A 15,648-nucleotide genomic window follows, 5' to 3' on the forward strand; every position below is an offset into this window, starting at 1 on the left:
AAAAAAGCCCAGTTGACATAGAATGGTGTATTAATCAATGTATTTTCTTTTTATTTACAATAAATAAGTTTGTTAATATGGTGATAGGAAAAATAATAAATCAATCCACAGTATGCTGTAGAGGCTGATCATACTTCTCACAGTAAAAACATACAAGGATATTCTCCATAGCTAAAGTACTTTTCAACATAATAAGAAGCTTCAGTGAAGGTCAAATGAACAGATTTTACATTGATGTCCTAGAATCAAGGAATCAAGCTGTTTAGTTCTTTCTAGGACTATTTAAATATAATAGTTACCAAGTGAAGTTCATTTTATTTTGTGAATTAGAAAAAGTAAAAACACTAAATTGGGAAGCTACATTATCAAAAGCAGCCCCACCAAAAAAGTCAAGATAAGTGAAATAATGAATTCTTTTAGGAAATCATGCATAAAAAGAATGATATCATACATACCATACTAACCAGACTAATAAATAAATGAGGTAAATTTTACAGTCATGGGGTCAAACAATTTAATATATTTAACCACTAAAGAAAAAAAAACGTATTACCATTAAGTTTCTATTTCAAAATATATAGTAGTATAATTAACAAATAAAACAGATGTCTTTTAGATCCCCTCTGAGATAGCATAGGAGAATTATATAACAAAATATAAACTATGAACACCAAATATAATAGTTACTGTATAATCTTCCTTTTCTATATGCACAGTATAAATATTGTGGAAGTTGGATGAAAACAGACTAGTCAGAATTATAAATCTCAAACTAATCCATGATAAAAATCTAGAACAGAAATAAAAGTCACAAACTAGATGTAATTGATATCTTTTCCATATTTAGTTGTTTACCAACATGCAAGCTCTAAAAACATCTTACTACCTTGAAGATAAAAGGAGGAAGAATGCTGTAAATCTCTTTGTGTGTGTGTGTGTGTGTGTGTGTAAATCTCTTTTAATCTTTAAAGTTTTGCTCTGAAAGGAGATTCATCTTAGCCAGAATTACATACATCTTAAGAATTCAGAATCTGGTTTTGTATTACTTTTAATTGTTAATAAGGTGTAAGAGAAAAATATTCTTAAATTATCAAATCATGAGTATGTATGGCTAGTTCATGAAATATAATAAATTACATCAACCAGTTGGATAAAAAATTTCCTACCACACTGCTGATAATTATCTGTAGTCTTCGTGTGGTGCTGTGGGCTAATGCGTCAGACTGTAGAGTCCTTCGAACTGCAATGTCAGTGGTTCAGGCTCGCCAACTGCTCCTTGGAAACCCTAAACAAGGGCACTTAACAACAACAACCCTTTGTGTAGTAATTTAGAAGATGCTTACCATAACTACTGATAGCACTTTTCATGGTGTATCAGTTTCCATTATTACTTTTTTTTTCCTCTTGCCACTTAAATGCATTTAAAATTTTTATTTTATAAATTTCTCAATTGTTTGAGGTGATTTAAAAACATAAGTGAATTTTGCCTGCTAATCTTGAGACAATGATGATGAAGAGGATGATGATAGCAGTGGGAAAACTAAAACCCAGATGACTTTTTTCCCCAAATGTTTTATAGTGAATTATGTGATCGTTTACATGGGAGAATGTTAGTTTTACATTCATCCTGTCGTATATCATTTCATTGCCATGGTTACAATCCCCTCCATGCATCATCAACCAACCAAAGGGTATATACTACAAGCCTGCTCCCTGGTCGTCAGCACACAGCCCCTTTCCCTCTCTGTGTTTAAGTCCCCCACTGCTCCATCTCAGGCATCACTGCTTCTCTGGGTAGGGTCCCGCTCTCCGCTCTTCTCCCTTCATGGTCCCAGGGACCTCCGCTCCTAGACTGAAAAGTTAATCACTCCCCTCCTTTTGCTACAAAACATCTACCTTTACATTTCCAACCCTCACAATCAGTTCTGATAACAATTATTCACTGTTGTATCACAAGAGACCTATTTGCATCTCCTTTCATCAGTCCCACCCAGCCCAGACAGATTGGATACTACTCAGTGGAGATTCTACCTTCCTTCACGCCCTCGGAATCTAGGTTCCCTCTTGAAAGCTTGTCACTTCTTGACTTTGTAGCCTCCCACATTTTGGGTAGCCAATGTCCAAGTTGCCCATCACTGTCTACTCTGTGTGTGGAGGGAGTGGGCATGATCCTTGCTGTAAGGACTTGTTCCCTCTTTTGAGCTACTGCTTCCATAGGTGTAGGTCAAGTTCATCAAATTATACCAGATTACTCTGTTTTTCCTCTTCTTTCTTCTTCTGGTTGAGCTCTGATCATCCAGTCATTAAAGCCAGGTCAAGTGGGTATTATCTGCAAGTGTGGGTGTTCTTGTGCATATGCCCTCTCTTTTTATCAGCTGGACGCTTCACTCTCCACTCTAGTCCTCTGTAGCTATGTCACTGACTCTGGGCCCAAGAGTCCCCAGGTCTTGCCACACTGCTGGCCAACCAGGTCTCCACCTGGGTTCACAGGAGTCTATTGAACATTGGAGGGCTTAGCTTGCAGCTTCATTGCTGTTTTCCCTCTCTTCCCCTTATCGGTGATGAGCGTGGTCACTGATGAGAGCGTGTATTCCCATTGAGTCTTCCCAGATGACTTTTATTCAAATTTCTGCTTTAGTTTTGTGTGTGTGTGTGTGTGTGTGTGTGTGTGTGTGTGTGTGGAAAATGGCAGGATGGAAAGAACAGTCAAAATCATCAGAACAAATACTGAGTTCCCGGAAACAGCTTCCTCTGCTATTGTAAGTGTTGTTCCTACTTTGATAGCTATAAAAGAGGGATGTGTGGTCCCTGGAAAAGTTTCAATAAAAGAAACTTTCAGTGGCACATTTATCACAGGAGAAGTAATATTAATAAACCAATTAGGCAAAAATGGTGTTAATTCTAAAATACATAATGTAGTTAATGAGATGCTCTCTATGACAGTCAACCTGCTATGACTATTTCACTGCCTTTTCTGTTAGCTATTTGTATATAATTGGTCTCCCAACTAAATAGGAGAGCATATAGCAGAAATGAAAGGAGCTCTGGTAGCGTAGAGGTTAGGAGTCGGGCTTCTAACCTCAAGGTCAGCAGTTCAAAACTATTAGCTGTTTCTTGGAAGAAAGATGTGGCTTTCTGCTCCCATAAAGATTTAAAGCCTCGGAAACCCTATACAGGGTTGCTATGAGTCAGAATTGACTCCACAGCACACCACCATCACCACCACCACCACCACCATAGTAGAATGAGGCACTGAGTCCAGAACACAAACCAGAAATAAGGCTAGTGGAAATGGATAAAGAAACCCTGAGAAATCCAGAGCCTGGAATTGCAAATGTCTTCCAGAATATATATGTAGCAAAATAAGCTACATGTACTTGTACATAAAAGGTGTCCTTGGCTCAGATTCAGTGACATAGCCACAGAGGACTAGAGTGGAGAGTGAAGCGTCCAGCTGATAAGAGAGGGCATATGCACAAGAACACCCACACTTGCAGATAATACCCACTTGACCTGGCTTTAATGACTGGATGATCAGAGCTCAAGTAGAAGAAGAAAGAAGAGGAAAAAAAGAGTAATCTGATACAATTTGATGAACTTGACCTACACCTATGGATGCAGTAGCTCAAGGATCATTCCCACTACCTCGATACACAGGGTAGACAGGGATGGGCAACTTGGACACTGGCTATCGAAAATGGGGGGGTGGCTACAAAGGCAAGAAGTGACTGGCTCACAAGCTTTCAAGAGGGAGCCTAGATCCAGAGGGCATGGAGGAAGGTAGAATCTCCACTGAATAGTATCCAATCTGTCTGGGCGGGGCTGATGAAAGGAGACGTGGATAGCATTCATGTGGTGCAATACTGAATAATTGTTATCAGGACTGATTGTAAGGGTTGGAAATGTAAAGGTAGATGTTTTGTAGCAAAAGGAGAGGAGTGATTGACTTTGCAGTCCAGGAGCTGAGGTCCCTGGGACCATCAAGGGAGAAGAGCACAGTGCGGGACCCTACCCAGAGAAACAGTGATTGCAGAGATGATGATGTGGAGAGATGGAGCAGTTGGGAACTTAAGACCCAGAGAGGGAAAAGGGCTGTGTGCTGACAACCATGCAACAGGCTTGCAGGATATACTGTTTGGTTGGTTGATGATGCATGGAGGGATTGTAACCATGGCAATGTAAGGATGTTAGGATGAATGTAAAGCTAATGTTCTTCCATGTAAACTATCACATAATTCACAATAAAACATTGAAAAAAAGTTGTCCTTATATTGAGATATATTGGAAACTTTTCCTAGAGCCTTGGTGTCCTACATATCTGGGAACCTTCTTCTTCACTAAGCTGGGGCAAATAATTTATATACCAAAAACATAACAAAAGCTGAAGATAAGAAAATGGACACCAATATAAGGAGTGACATTTTTCTTGGCCCAGCTTCTGCCTGGGCTTTCTCTTTGATGTGATCTCTGCTACCCAATGCCTTTGTCCCCACTGCCCATCCTCCAGTTGGAGTTGTGTGGAGTGTCCCCATCTGTGATCATCATTCAACTACACTGCCTTTCACCATGGTTACTGCAGGGAAGGTAGAAGGAGCTGCAGGCTCTTTGCAACACCCAGGCGCCAAAACCTAAGCCGCTTTCAGAGTCACCTCCTCACCTGAGATGACCTCAGCCCCTGGAACCACTGACACCCACAGCGCCCACTTGCATCTTTTATTCTTGTGTACCCCTCAGGGTCTTCATTTACCTTGGTCATGCTGTACTCACTTTCCCCATACTGTGTATTGCCTTTCCCTTCACCAGTATTAACACATCTTCTGACTAGTAAGTGATTTCCTCTCTCCTTCTCTCTCTCCTGTAGTCATGGAACAGTGTTTGCTGTGTATAAACCTATTCTTGATGTTTTATAAAAGTGGTATCATACGATGTTTGCCTTTTTGTGATGAATTTATTTCACTCAGCATAATATTCTCCAGATTCTTCTATGTTAGGGATATTTTGTGGACGCATCATTATTCTTTATCTTTGCATAGAATTCCATTGTATGCATGTAACATATTTAGTCTGTCTGTTCATCTCTTGATGGACACTTCTGTTGTCTCCATGTTTTTGCTATGTGAATAATGCCGCAGTGAACATGGGTGTGCATATTTCTATTCATGTCACTGGTTGTTTTTTTCTCTAGGACATGTACATTGTTGTTGTTAAGTGCTGTTGAGTTGGTTCTGACTCATAGCAACCCTGTATAGTTTCCAAGGAGTGTCTGGTGAGTTTGAACTACTGAGCTTGCAGTTCAAAGTGACCTTTCAGTACAGTGCTTATTCTATAGCACCACACCAGCACTCCACAGGAGTGGGATTTGCTAAATCATAAAGTATTTCCATTTCCAGTTTTACAAGAAAGGTGATACACCATTAAGGCTGAACTTTTTCACTAGCTAGGCTAAACTAGTGTTTGGGTTTAAGAAGACATTGGGGGATATTTTTGATGTAAAGATTATCTTAGGGCAGTTGTTTCAGGGGTTCATCCAGCCTAATGGGCTCCAGAATGTTGTACTAGTTCTTGTTCTCTCTCTTTCTCTCTCCCTCCTTTAGTCCTGTTTCAAAAGAAGAGCTTATCTCCATCCCAGACTTTTCACCAGTGAATGAAATGATTCCTGGGGGGTCTCTGGACCAAAATGGAACTGGTAATGCCCGAGCGCTTCAAGATCTCTTAGATTTTACTGGTCCCCCAGCATTCTCCAAAAGATCCAGTGAGAATCTCAGCCTGGATGACTGTAACAAAAACCTGATCGAAGGATTTAATAGTCCTAGCCAAGAAAACTCTCTGAATACCTTCTGTTGACAAACCCAGCATCCCTTTAACAAAAGGTACAGTATTTTGATGCTAGTCTTGTGTCCATCACTCTCTACGTGAGGTTTGGGAATATTGAATACATATCACTCAGCCTCCTACAAGGTCCATTTTGTTTGAAAAATATAAACATGAATATAGTACAGTGTATGTTACAGCACACACAAGACTTGAGGTAGACTTCAAGTGAATCCTTCAGATAAGAGCCTTCAGTGCCCTCCCCAACAGGGAGTGTATGCGTGAAAGGTTGAGAAACCTAGACTGAAGGTTTGACTAATAATGGGTCTTAGAGGCAAGGCAAGAATGCTTTTATAGAGTTTCAAGACCTTGTTAAGAAAATAATTTTTCCACTGGTTTTACTCAGTGACATCCTGTATTCTATGTTGCATTATTCATATGCATTGAGGTGTTGGGCATGGATTCTGCCAAAGCAGTCATCTATATTTCAGTCATAACAGAGAGTATAAAGGAGGAAAGAAACGCAGTATGCACCCTGAAGGTGCCCCCCACTTTTGACCTTTTTGTCTTGCAGTGCTTCTAGAAGTGTTTCACCAGTGCGCCTCAAATTCATTGGTCTCACCTGGTTTTGTTTTTGAATGGACACAGGTGGTATTCGAAGCACCCAAGAAGCTGCTGGTGGTCCTATCCGAGCTGCTGCCCATCTGAAGAACCTCTGCCACTCTTAACCACTGGATTCCAAATGATTAGACCTGAATGTAACTGCATTCCTAGGTAGTGTGTCAAACACTGGCCACTCTTGGTAGAAACCTTGAGACTTTTGCTGTGTTGAGCTTTAGCAAAGTCTTATGTTCCAGTTCTATTTAGAAGCTTCAGCGGCTGATAAAGCACTTCCTGCACTTCTCTAGAATTCTAGTGATCCCCTGAGTAGTCTAAATGATTACAGCTTGGAAATTTACTTTATAGCCATCCTTATTCCCAAAGTCGGAGTGCATAAACATTTAGATATCTTTTTCTGTAAATATTCTACATATTTATCTAAACTCTACTTAAACCTATACTGAACTTGAGCTGCAAATCTCCTTGTCTTTGTTTAAAAGAAGAAATTCAGGATTCCCTCACTACCCACCCCCAGCTTCTCCACCCTCATCCCAAGTGTCTTTGTTGGAAGGTTATATCAAGAAACCCTTATTGTTATTTAACTTAACCTCCTGCAAAATGTATTACCCTATGATACTCTTTGGGGTTAAAGTAGTGAGACTGGTTGAGTAAGGAAGTAATGGAACAGCGTGTAATGATTTCTGTTTTATTATGTTTATTCTTATATACATCAGCAACTGAAGATAGCAAGACCCTTTCATGTTACACCTTAAAGTCTACAAATTGTAGTCACTCTAAACTATGCAGTGGCTCTTGGATTGAATGTATGAACAAATGACATGTCTCATGTTTAGATAATTGGTCGGTTTTCATGGTGTTGCTATGTTTTCTCTCTTGAATCTCTTGAGTGTTTTGTTTCTGAGTTTGCTCATTTTGATTCATAGAAGGACCAAATGAAAACCACAGTGCTCTGAATCCAAGGGCCCTGAGTTGGACCCAACATGTCACTTTACAGATTGTAACATAAAAGCATCTGGATGGGGAAGGGGGGATGACAATAGAATTGTATATTCCCCACATTTTATGACATATAATGGTGTTTTCTCTTATTTCTTGTGGTAAAAGATAAGACTGTCAGATTAAAATGATCTTTTTTTTCTTAAACGATTTTACTAGTAAAATGAGGGGTTTGGAAAGATCCATAATTGTGAGAGATATGTGAGACCAGAAGGTATAAAGAAGTCTCAGTAGTAATCTTGTTCATGTACTATTAAACACAGCTATAGTTTAAAAATTTATTACTCACAGAAACTGTATGTTTGTGTATGTATATTGTATGTATATATAATAAATAAAATATCTGCCTCCAGTGATGCAGTACCATTTAGCTTGATGAATATCAGAGATAAAATCCCTAAAGCACACAGAATATGACAGCATGGTTCTGTCTTTCCGAAAATGCCTCACCAGCTCCCAGCTTTATTTTGCTAAATGTTTGTTTTGTTGTGATCTGTTGTATCTCCAGAGCCATTGTGACTATAGTGATGCCTCATTTGCATGATGTGTACATTGTATTTAACATGAAATACATTTTCAATGAAGAGTCTAAGGGCTTGTTTAGTGTTTTGTTTGTTTATATAAGCTTAATGACGAAATGTACTGAAACCAAATCAGGTTTTTAAAAATCTATACGTGGGAAAAACAAACAAAAATCTATGTTGCTGTCCTTTCCCTGTCAAACTCATTTAAAAAGTCTTCTGCTATAATTCCCAGTAAACCAACTGTAGAATAATCTTATTAAGTGATTAACTCTCCCTAGAACTTGATGAATATCTAAGTATAGGAAAATTCTATTTTTTTATACTACTGCAGCATGGGGGAAAGATGAGGCTTTCTGCTCCTGTAAAGAATTACAACCTCAGAAATCCATTACTGGGTCTCTGTGAATCAGAACTGACTCAAGGGTACACCACCAACACCATACCACTGAGGCAGAGATATTTCTAACTATCTAAAATAAAATTAACCTTACTGTAATCTGTGAAAACATTTCACAGAACAATTTCATATTTAAACAAATTTGTGATGGGGCTCATCCACAGTCAGACACCACCAGCTAAGACCAAGAGCTAAAACTAGAATAGGGATGTTGGAACCATCGTGGGAACCTCTGGGTTGACACCTCCAAAGCCAAGGGATCAGTCAGTGCAGCCCACCCTACCACTGTTATAAATAAAGCCTGTGGTCAGGGCACAAGAGTGGACATGCATCAGTAGTAACTTCTAATACCAAGTATATTGGGGTCCTGGTGTGGCGCTATAGGATAAGCACTGGACTTGATTGTTCAAACCCACCAGCCGCTCCTTGGAAAATTTCTGCAGGGTCTCTATGAATCAGAATCAACTCAACAGCACTTCACAGTACCAACAACACCCACTACATTGGGCACGACACATCATGACCTCCAGCCAACATCTCAGCATTGGTCAGGCAGCATAGTTCACACAAGGTTTCCCATTCAAGAACATGAATGTCTTACCCTTTACATCTAGTCGAATATTCGAATATTCCTTAGTCAAATTTTAGATACTTAAGGTAGCGTAGTGGTTACGAATCGGGCTGCGAACCTTAAGGTCAGCGGTTCGAAACTACCAGCCGCTCCGCGGGAGAAAGATGAGGCTTTCTACTCCCGTAAAGATTTACACCCTCAGAAACCCTGTACAGGGTCGCTATGGGTCGGACCCGACTCGATGGCACTTAACAACAACAACAACAAAGCTATTTCTAAGAATTTTATGGGGTTTTTTGGTTGTTGTCGGAATCTCTTCTTTCTCCTGTTTAACTTATACTGATTTTTATTTAGTAGTTGGCTCCTCTATAAAATGATTCTAATAGTTTTTCAATGGTTTCTCTTGGGTTTCCCCAGAAAGAATATAAAGGCTTTTCCTTTCTACTCTTTTTAAGAGTTCTCACATAACTATGCTGCATAGTGGTTACGAGTCAGGCTGCTAAGCTCAAGGTCAGCAGTTAGAAACAACTAGCCATTCTGTGGGAGAAAGATGAGGCTTTCTTTTCTGCTCCCTAAATAAAGATTTACAGCCTCAGAAAACCCATAAAGGGTTGCTATGAGTCGGAACCGGCTCCATGGCACACCACCACCACTACCACCACCATACGGTCCTTGAGCCAGACGTTCCCCACCCCTGTGTTAGAGGAAAGGTTTAATCCTGGCAGCCGAATGAAATTCCAAGAACAGATTAAGACAGACTTTCCCCTATCACATCTCAGGAAATGCAAGGAATGAAAGTCCCTGAAATTGAAGCTCTAGGGAAAGCAACTGTGTGTGTGTGTGTATGTGTGAAAGTTTACAAAACAGATTTTCAATTCAACAATCCATAAATTTTGTTTTTTGACACTGATTGCAATCCCCACAATGGAACTGCACTCTTCCCACTTCCTTCCTGTGTACCACTTCCTCCCTGTATTTACTTTTTCCTTTTGTCCTTTTTTCCTATCCCTTTCTTCCTTTTGAGTTTTATCCCTGGACAAATGACCTTTTGATTTCACATGGTTGATTGTTCTAAACATTGTGTTATTGTTTACCTTATAGGCCTATCGTTTGGCTGAAAATAGAGTCATGGAGATGAATTCAGTTCCAAAAGTGACGGGTGTCTAAGGGCCATAGTCTATCAGACCAGTAAGCCTGGTCTTTTTTATGATTTTGAATTTTGTTCCACATTTTCTCCCACTCTGTCTAGGACCTCTTATTGTGATCCCTTTCAGAGTGGTCAGAAGTAGTAGCTAGGCACCATCTAGGTCTTCTTGTCTCAGGGTCATGAAGACTGGGATTCATGTGGTCCGTTAGCTGTTTGAACTAATTGTTTCCTTGCACCTTTGGTTTTTCTTCACTCTTATTTTCTCCAGACAAAGACCAATAGTTACACCTTAGATGTAATAAGCTGCTCATAAGCTTTTAAAAATCCCAGTGGTCAGTCACCAATGTAGAATATTGTAGTTGTGACTCTGATGTCCCCTGAAACTATGGTCCTGAGCCCCCAGGCCCAGTAATTCATTCTCTCAAAGCTAAGAAGTTTTCATAACTTTGACCCTGTATGCACTATTATGGAGACCTGGTGTGGCGCTGTGGATTGATGCGTCAGACTGCATAGTCGTTTGAACTGCAAGGTTGGTGGTTCAAGCTCACCAGTCCCTCCTTGGAAACCTTACACAGGGTCACTATGGGTCGGAATCGACTTGATGGCACTTAACAACAACAACATGCACTATTATATTCATGGGTATATTTAGAGTGTAGGTAAATACATATGTAGAAATACCCAATGTCAAACCTATGTACAACATAGATGTTCACTGGTGTAATCCCATTCGCCTGCCCACCCCCGTTTAGCTTGAGCATCTATTTATCCATGCATAGATTATTGTAATTACTGTTATGGCAGGATTGTGTATGTTCAAATAGAATCAAGGGATACTGAATAGTTTAAAATCAAGAAAGGTGTGTGCCAGGGTTGTATTCTTTCACCGTACTTAATTTGTATGCTGAGCAAATAATACAACAAACTGTAGTATATGAAGAAGAATATGGCATTAGGATGGGAGGAAGACTTAACAACAAGGTTGTGTGCAGAAGATACAACCTTGCCTGCTGAAAGCAAAGAGAACTTAAAATACTCAATGATGATCAAAGACCACAGCCTTCAGTAGGGATTGCACCTTAATGTAAAGAAAACAAAAATCCTCACCACTGGACCAATACATAAATCATGATAAATGGAGAAAAGTTTGAAGTTGCCAAAGACTTCATTTTGCTCAAATCAGCCATCAACACGCATGGAAACTGCAATGAAGAAATCAAATAACAAATTGCACTAGGCAAATCTGCTGCACAAGACCTCTTTAAAGTGATCAAGAACAAAGATGTCAGTTTGAGGACTACGGTGCACTTGACTCAAGCCATGGTTTTTTCAATTGCCTCATATCCATGTAAAAGTTGGATAATGAATAAGGAAGACTGACAAAGAATTGGTACATTTAAGTTATGGTGTTAGAGAAGATTTTTTTTTAAAGTACCATGAACTGCAAGAAGAACAAACAGATCTGTGTTGGAAGAGGTACTTCTTAGAGGCAAGGAAAGTGAGACTTCATTTCTCTTACTTCGACATATTATCAGGGGACCAGTCACTCAAGAAGGCCATTGTTGTTGTTGTTGTTGTTGTTATGTGCCGTGGAGTCGGAACCGACTCATAGCGACCCTGTACAGGGTTTCCGAGGGTGTAAAGTATACGGTCATAGAGTAAGACCCCCCCGCCCCCCAGAGATGGATTGACATAGTGGTGGCAGCCATGGGTTCAAGCTTGGTGGTAACTGTGAGGATGGCACAGCGCTGGCAGTGCTTGTTCTAGTGTTCATAGGTTCGCTATGAATCAGAACAGACTCAATGGCACCTAACAACAATAGTCCTTATGGGAACAGGTCACCTGGTCCTTCTGCCCCTGCCAGCTGCTGGGTGTTGGGGCGGGGAGGGAGTGGGTTCAAACTACTCACCTTTCTATTGGCTGCAGAGATCTTAACCAGTTCACCACAAGGCTGCTGGAATGGGGCTTGTTGTTGTCGTTGGTAAGTGCTGTAGAGTTGATTGCTACTCACAGGGACCATGTATAGGATTTTTCAAGGAGCAGCTGGTGGGTTTGAGCCACCAACCTTGCAGTTAGCAATCCAGGGTTTATTCTACAATGCCACACCAGGACTTCGAATGAGGCTTCAGAGGAGGGAAATCAAGAGAGTAGATAAAGAGGAGCCAGTATTTTCGTTTGGATTGTTGTTGTTAGGTGCCATTGAGTCGGTACGGACTCATAGCCATCCTATGCAAAACAGAACGAAACACTGCCAGGTCCTGGGCCAACCTCTCAATTGTTGCCATGTTTAAGCCCATTGACGCTACCATTTCCTTTGGATTTGTTGTTGTTTGTTGTTGTGATGTGTCATGGAGTTGGTTCCGACTCGTAGCGACCCTGTACACAGCTCCTTTGGATAGTGGAGCCTATTTGGGAAGTCCAGAGGGCACTTCCTTTTTGTAGGTAGAAGCTGGGGGGTGGGGGACGGTTACAAATTAGGGGTGTAGTTGGGCATTAAAGGAACTCTGGTAGCGTAATGGTTACGAATCGGGCTGGGAACTGCAAGGTCAGCAGTTCGAAACTACCAGCTATTCATGGGAGAAAGATGAGGCTTTCTGCTCCCGTAAGGATTTACAGCCTCGGAAACCCTGTACAGGGTCTCTATGAGTCAGAACCGACTCCACGGCACACAGTCTCCTCCTCCCCCCAATTGGGGATTGAGTAGGCAAGGAGAGAGTCCACAATGGTGCAGGTTTCAGTGACATAGCTCTTAATGGCCTTTGAGAGCCAAGCCAGGCAAGTTGGACCCTAAGTTCCAAGCGGTGTGGCTTCCTGTACATAAGACTGGACAGCCCACAGGACCCTTTAATAAACTTTTGCCCCTGACTAGAGGTGACCTCCAAACTCCAACCCTCAAATCCCAGAATCCCTGGACCACGAGGTCTGCCTCGGGTCGCCCAGAGCGTTCTTAAATTCGGGATTCTGGCGGGCGAGCTTCAGGGGGGGCAGGGACTCTGGCTGGAGCGGCAGAGGTGGGAGGTACTGCAGACACTCCCCTTGCAGGGAGGGCGCACTCTAGAGGAGGGAGTGGAGCGCAAGCAAGGATCAGCCGGAGCGCGCCGAACACGGGCGAGACAGGGGCGGGGCCGGAAGGAAGTCGCCCCGTGGATTCGCAGAAGTAGCAGTTGCGGTGTCTGGTGGAGACAGCGTTGGCTGGGTGTGGGGCCAGGTCCGCTCGGCTGGCGTCGCCTGCTGAGCTGGCATTGGCTTGCTCTGCGGTGGCGGTGGCGTTAACCAGGACTTTCCTGCCCGGTAAGCGGGTCGTAGTGAGGGCGTGTCCGCCGCGCTGGAGGGCGGTTTTGCGAGTGGCGCGTGAATCCTCGGGGAGGAGGCGGTGGCCCGGCTCGTACACCCCGGGAATGTCCCGCTTCGTTCCTCAAGCCGCTTAGACGGCGCTTTCCCTTGGGCTCGACGACGCAGCGCAGGCCCCTGCAATTGCCGGCCTTATCCTCCCCCCCGTGGTCTGGGAAACTGGCGTTGGCGGTGCCTCTGAGCGTCTGGCTTGTGGAGGAAGGAGGGAGGAGCGGTGCCGTACCCCGAGGCGGCCCTGGATGCGCCTTCTGTGGGCCCAAGCCACGGAGCCTCCTCGTGCGCCACCTTCCCCTCATAATGTGGAGACCGAGTGGTGAAATCCGCTCTTTATCTTGCCTGGCCAAGTCCAACTTAGCTTTTTAGTAACTTTTAGGCCTGGTGTAAGGAGCTCTGGTAGCGTAGTGGTTACGAATGGGGCTGCTAACCTCATGGTCGGCAGTTCGAAACTACCAGCTGTTCCGCAGGAAAGCCTGATGTGGCGCTGTGGGTTAATGCGCCAGACTGCAAAGCTGTTTGAACTGCAAGGTCGGCATTTCAAGCTCACCAGCCGCTCCTAGGAAACCCTGTATAGGGTCGCTATGGATCGGAACCGACTCAAAGGCAGTAAACTACTACTAGGCCCTTCCTGAGGGTGTGGCGCTAGGCTTGGTGTGGCGCTGGGTCGCTATGGGTCGGAACCGACTCGATGGCGCTTTACTACTAGGCCTGGTGTGGTGCTGTGGGTTAATGCGCCGAACTGCAAAGCCATTTGAACTGCACGGTTGGCGGTTCAAGCTCACCAGCCGCTCCTCGGAAGCCCTATACAGGGTCGCTATGGGTCGGAACCATCTCGATGGCACTTAACAACAACCCGACAATTGACATTCGTAATAAGGAGTCCTGGTGTGGCGCTGTGGGACTGCAAAGTAGGTTTGAACCTTAGGGTCTGCGGTTCAAGCTCACCAGTCACTCCTTGGAAAACCACCCTATACAGGGTTGCTGTGGATCAGAACCGACTCAGCAGCACTTAACAACAACAACAAAACGAAAGTAGGCACATTTGATGTGCTTCCCGAGGGTGTACAGTCCGGATTATCCTGTCAGTGCTTCGAGAGGTGAGGTAAACTAAGTCCCCAAAATGTGCATTTTTGGTTTAAGGGATAACTTATTTTCTGGAACAAATTTAAAACTACAGGTGGACAAAAATTACAAAAGTCCCTCAGGCTTCTGGCCGAGTAACCTTAACATCCTGTCTCACTGTGAACAAGTATTGATGAAAAGCTAGAATTTGAAATGGAAAAGTTTCAGTGTCGATCCCTAAGGAGTGTGTTCTTTTTCACTGGTATTTTTAGTAGCTGTGGTATTTGTTGTTAAGTGCCGTCGAGTCGGTTCTGACCCATAGCGACCCTGTATAGGGTTTCCGAGGAGCAGCTGGTGAGTTTGAACCGCCGATCTTGCAGTTCTAACGGCTTTACAGTCTGGCACATTAACCCACAGCGCCACACCAGGAGTCCAGCTGTGGTATTCCCGTAGTAATTTTAAGATGTTATTTCCACTTTACATTTCTACGAAATTTAAATATTAAAATTTTCTTTAGAAAGTCTGGCTGTTTCATACCCCACCTCCAAAAGAATCTTATTAGAAAGATTAGGCATCTACATACAATATTTATAAAATATACAGAACATTATGAAGAGAGTATTTTTCCACCATTCCAAATGATTGTCATCGCCGTGGTTGTACATTGGGTGTACAGTCCTGGTCCCTTTTGGATAACCACGTTTTTTTTCTGACTAGTGTGGCGCTGTCGGTTAATGCGCCAGACTGCAAAGTCGTTTGAACTGCAAGGTCGGCAGTTCAGGCTCGCCAGCTGCTCCTCAGAAACCCTATACAGGGTCGCTATGGGTCGGAACCAACTCGACAGTACTTAACAACAACAACAACAACAACCATTTTATGGTCTTAATAATTTTATGGTATAGTCCCACATTTTCCTATTGAAACACACTCTGGATAAATGTAGATAAAGCCTGTGCATTTCCACGATTACTTAGCATACATTCCTAGACGTGGGAATTGCTGGGCAGGGTATGCACATAAAGGTTTTGTGTTTGTTTGCTTTTTAATTAATTAATTTTAATTTTTTTATTGTGAATTGAAAGTTTACAGGGCAGGTCATCAGTTTTACATTCAACAAATCATACAGCTTGTTTCATTACAATGATTATAATCCCCTCCCTGTACCATCAGT

General features: G+C 42.5%; 1 protein-coding gene and 1 pseudogene across 3 annotated transcripts in view; one reads left to right on the plus strand and one right to left on the minus strand.

The window, feature by feature from the left end:
* The window catches only part of MAP7D2 (MAP7 domain containing 2), a 75,724-nt gene extending 69,880 nt beyond the window's left edge, over positions 1 to 5,844 (plus strand). For all 3 annotated transcript variants that reach the window (XM_006835588.1, XM_006835589.1, XM_006835590.1), the window contains one exon: positions 5,595 to 5,844. In XM_006835588.1, coding sequence (XP_006835651.1) covers positions 5,595 to 5,844 — 250 coding nt within the window. The remainder of the gene's footprint in view (positions 1 to 5,594) is intronic.
* On the minus strand, positions 524 to 4,568 carry LOC102825168 (annotated as a pseudogene).
* Positions 5,845 to 15,648: the final 9,804 nt, after the last annotated feature.

This window comes from Chrysochloris asiatica, unplaced genomic scaffold, assembly GCF_000296735.1.
Source record: "Chrysochloris asiatica unplaced genomic scaffold, ChrAsi1.0 scaffold00018, whole genome shotgun sequence".
Lineage (NCBI taxonomy): Eukaryota > Metazoa > Chordata > Mammalia > Afrosoricida > Chrysochloridae > Chrysochloris > Chrysochloris asiatica.